At 39.7% G+C, this 4864-nt stretch overlaps 1 protein-coding gene across 1 annotated transcript; it reads right to left on the reverse strand.

Moving 5' to 3' along the window:
* Positions 1-1634: 1634 nt before the first annotated feature.
* Positions 1635-3143, reverse strand: LOC117264987 (B-type lectin plumieribetin-like). Its single transcript, XM_033639346.2, has 3 exons — positions 3075-3143; positions 2144-2237; positions 1635-2037 (listed from the first exon to the last, which is right to left on the reverse strand). Exons 2-3 carry the CDS (start codon positions 2231-2233, stop codon positions 1777-1779), a joined length of 351 nt encoding a protein of 116 aa, XP_033495237.2. The 5' UTR covers positions 2234-2237; positions 3075-3143; the 3' UTR covers positions 1635-1776.
* Between the last annotated feature and the right edge of the window lie 1721 nt (positions 3144-4864).

The raw sequence follows: 4864 nt of genomic DNA on the forward strand, positions 1-4864 counted from the left end.
TTCCCCTAAATCCTGCACAGTGGACCTTTAAAAAGTGAAAATAAATTATTCCTCATTTATCTGAGGACCTGCTGGAGCTTCCTCAAGCACCCTTGGGAACCCCTTGTTGAGAACCACTAATCTAAAGGGTACACTCAGGTCCTCCAGAGCAATACTGAGCCTCTTCTCACAATGAGATGGTCAAGCCTATACCAAAGATACCCAAACTACATCAAGTGCTCCTTATTAACTTGTAAAAAAAAAGTTTATGAGCAGGCAGCTTCCCTCAAATGGCCCAAAGGTGTTGCTTGTGAATCCTCATTTTGTAGCAAGTTTTGTACCACTTCATAATAATACCAGTAATGAACTATTATTGTATAAAGGCTTTTGAGGATGCTCTCCCTTCAGGTATTTTGTATGGGTGTGATGCTTGGTTAAAAGCGTCCTTGAAGTCTGTTGAATCTGGTCTACTACACCTAACCTGCTTGTTGGAGGAAGGACTCTCTTCAGTGCAAAGCTTTATTGAGTGAAAAGCAAGCCAGGTTTTTGACCAAGATGGAGCAGTGTCAGGGTGTGCTGGATGACCCCTTGTGGTATGTTCTGGAAATGATGAGAAAGAGAATCAAGTCATGAACTCATACTTGTGTGAGAGATAACGGAGAAACAAGATCATATTGAGAGTGACCGCAGAGAGATGATTGAAATATTAAGATCTAAAGAGGGAACAAGATACCACACCGACCAAGCTGAATATCTGTTCATCCACTTTATACCAGCAATACACCCTACATTGACGACCATCTGAGACAAACTTATACATGGTTCCGGTTGTCTTTTCACAGATTGCTAGTGTAAATGGGGAGGTGGAGCCTTACACCACCAGAACAATGTGAGTGTTGCTGTATGATAGGCATACAAAATGAAGAACAAATACTGTGCCCTCTTACACAGGATACCTGTGAGAAATATGGACAGGACTCCACTGAACTGAACTCACTCTTTATGGACACTGATAAAAGAATCTTAGTCATGGGGTCCCCTGGCTTTCACTTGCAAAATGTCACTCATATTAATATGTACTGACCAGGAGGAGACTCACAATAACCACAAAACAGGCATAACAGTCACAAAATGACCACAAATGGACACAAAACAACCACAAAGAAACCAAAAGGAAACACAAAATAACCTCCATGTGACACAAAATAACCTCAAAAAGACCCAAACGACTACAAAGAGACCACAAGGAGACACAAAATCACAAGAAGATGCAACTACAAAGAGACACAGAATGACCACTAGGAGACACTAAATCACAAGAAGATGCATAATAACTACAAGGAGACACAAAACCACCACAGAGTCTGTGTGTCATGCTCCTGTGTAGGGGAGGTGGTGGGGCCCTTTGCATATCTGTCCCAGGGGCTCGTTAACAATGGCTGTGAGGTTTCTGTGGGAAAGTCCTGTAGGCAAAACTGCGGTTTTGCTCTTTTATGCCACATTGTCTCACTTAGTGGAAACTGTATCAGATCAACACTGGTTATCAGTTCAGATGTAATTTGAATTTCTGTCTCTTTATCTATTTGCCTAACAAGTAGAATTGTTGAAGATAACCAGTTAGCACAAGTAGTAGAAAGTACAAAGAGAAAAACACATTTATACATTGTGAAAAAGAGCTTTTATTTGATACCAGATTACATGGCAGGCAGCTTTACTCTTATTCACGCTGACATCCAAAGATGACTTTCTCTTGCAAAGCATTCAATTTAAAAAGCTTTGTGATGTCATGGTAAGACATTATTTCATGCATTTAGACTCAGCAGAGCTCCAGATTTCATCACATTCCCTGTTCACCACCAGTTTGCCGTCATCGGTCAGTTGAAGACGGCACATGTTGCAGTCAGATTTGGCAGAGTTTGTGTGCCACCTGGGTTCATCACACTTGTTGTACATGACCAGGTTGCAGTCAGCCTGCATGCACAGGCGATGAGCGTCTGATCCATAAGTGTCTGAAGCCCACACAGGCTTCCAGCCATAGATGACAAAGTTACCATCATCCTGTAGGCAGAAAAAAAGAGACATCGGACTGTTGTCCAAACAATATCACAGCAAAATATGTAGTCATAAGCTACCATAGCATTTAACTTTAAAGTGAGATTCTCACCTGGAAAATAGCCTTCCACTGTCCGTTGTTGGACAGCAGGTAGTCTCCCCTGCGGAGCTCATCATTTTTGGACAAGTAGTTCCTGCTCATGATTCTGAAACCAAGGAACAAAAACAATTAAATCTGAAATATTGTATCGGATTAAAAAAATACTAGAAATACACTGAAAACACATTTTTGGCATATATTTTGTGCTGAACCAGAAAAACGCACTAATACCTGCTAACATCTGGCTTTTTAATGCAATAGGAAAGGTTTTAATCAGCATTCACACCCGGGTCAAAAGACTGCAGTAGGCATAGGTATTTATCACCTCCGACTCTGATCAGCACACATGGGGACACATCACCTGGGTGAATGCACTAATTTTAGCTCCTTTACAGGCAAGATGCAATGATGCGCTGTCATAAAATTCTATCCATCTCTATCCAAGCAGCGCTTAAACATCGATGCAAATTAGTTGGCACCCAGTTTGAAGGAGAGACTGAAAAAGTTATATATATAAAAAGAAACAACCACGGCAACATTTTCACTGGCCTCTTTGCTCCATTCTACCGTTTACTGATCTGGCCTGTCCATGATGTTGAACATGACACACACAAAACAAAAACCACACAAAAAGTCGCAATAGTCTGCTGCAGAACTGTGTACACAGCACGGATCTACTGGCAATGGGAAAGGAGACCTATTTTTAGCAGGTTTACTCGTGTTTAAAAAGCCTGCGTACACATGCTAATTTTGGTGGAAAAGGGGTATATCTGAGTGGATGCTCTTCTTTTGCTTCCTACATAGAAAATAAAATAATAATTTGTACTGAATCCACCAAATTGAGCCTGATGTATCTTTTATAAACAGATTTAACCGCATCCTGCAATAACTCTGCATCAAACTACTCTTGCACAGTGATGTATGAAACAAACAGAGTACTTACGGTCTTGAATGTCACACCAGTCAGTCTGTGGGTAGAAGTGAAGGTCAGTTGGTCAGTTCATTTTTATATCATCTGTGCTGTAGATGGAAAAGGAGTGGCATGAGGCACAGTGTGATAAACTGGAATTCTTAGTCAGCAGTCCTGAGCCCTGTTTCCCTAGAACTGTTTTCGATTAACATTATTCATTTACTGTATTTCACAACAGCTGCTCAGCCATAAATTCTACCTTTACAAATAAAAAGTAACCCATCATATTTATCATTTACTAGTTATTCAGCGCTCTCTGCAGTCTGAACCACTGCACGATTGTTCACTGTTCACTAAATTAATTGCTGTATGCCTCCCCTTTGTTGTATGTACAGTGAGAGCAACAGAAATTGGGGTGAGATTCCTTGTATGTCCACAGCCAGCCAATAAAACAATTTCTGATTTTGATTTTGATAATAATGTAGACTGACATTGTCAGAAAACTAGGGCTGCCCCTGACTAAGAATTTTCCTAGTCAGCCAATAGTTGTCATTTAAGGTCATGAGTCAACTAGTCACCCCCATGTTCACAGTATTAATTTAATAATTAAACTATATATTTTGGGAGGGGCAACACAATGGTTTGAGTTCAAGGTCTGAGAGAGAATTGTATCAGTAACAGTTAACACTGTGCTACATTACAGAGATATACAAAATATACTAATTAACCTTAATCATTATAGCCTCCTGAGACCCAAACTTTTGTTTGGTATGCTTTTTTAATTTCTCCTAGCTATTTGGCATCAGTAGGACCCAATAAGTATAAATTACTAAAAGTTGTCAACAATAACTAAGTCCTAATATCCTCAAACAAGACGATAATAAAGTCCTCATGTCTTCAAACAAGTACTTCCCTATTAACAGTAACCTAGCTTGTTACTGTTGCCAAAATTGGTCAAATGTGTTGCCATATCAAAGTATGAACATTGTTAGTTTCTACCATAAAATGTGATCAGGTTTTGGACCTTGTCCATTTTTGTGTCGGGATCGGCTGCAGACTGACTTCGCAAAGATGGCTGCCATCTTGTTTTTACATGGATTAGTGTATTGTGCTCTTACTACCATTAGATGACATAAAAGTGTCCACGAACAAGGGTAACAGGTCTAAGTTAAGCAGAATAAAGTCTAAGATCAAGTAAACCCAAAATGTGATGTCCTCATATGAGGACACAGGGTCTCAGGTCACACGTCAAGTGCACATCACACACTAAGCGAGCAGCCTGTTAATACACTGATATCAAAAATCTCACTGTTTTATGGCTCCTCTGTGTGGAGAGGAGTGGACCCTCTTTAGCTTTCTTCCACAGTCATGAACCATGTTGGAGCTGTTTATTATTTGTTTTAAGTGTTTGATTTATTCTAGATAGTCACTTTATGTAGATTAAGGTTAGATATTTTCTTGTCTAGCTATTTGTTTTTGTTAATTAGTTTATTTTGAAAGGACTGGGCAGCAGTATGGGCACATACACAGGCAGGTATGGGATCAGCATGTACCTGAGAGGGTCTCTGTTGTTTTACCAGAGCAACAGGGGCAGACAGAGCCATGCTTTCTTTGTTTGCATGACTGCTAAGGTTACATAAACATGAGAAATTGAAAAACCCATAGACTTTTGTGTACAAGTCATCCCTATAGAGCATAAGAGGCCTTTCAAGATTTCAAGTTTGTTTCACGTTTAAGATTATATACAAAGAGCCACTACACACCATATTAAATCCATCAGCTGTACATTAAGCATTTTATTGATGACGTTTTGTCCATTAACA

The sequence above is a fragment of the Epinephelus lanceolatus genome, chromosome 20 (assembly GCF_041903045.1).
Source record: "Epinephelus lanceolatus isolate andai-2023 chromosome 20, ASM4190304v1, whole genome shotgun sequence".
Lineage (NCBI taxonomy): Eukaryota > Metazoa > Chordata > Actinopteri > Perciformes > Serranidae > Epinephelus > Epinephelus lanceolatus.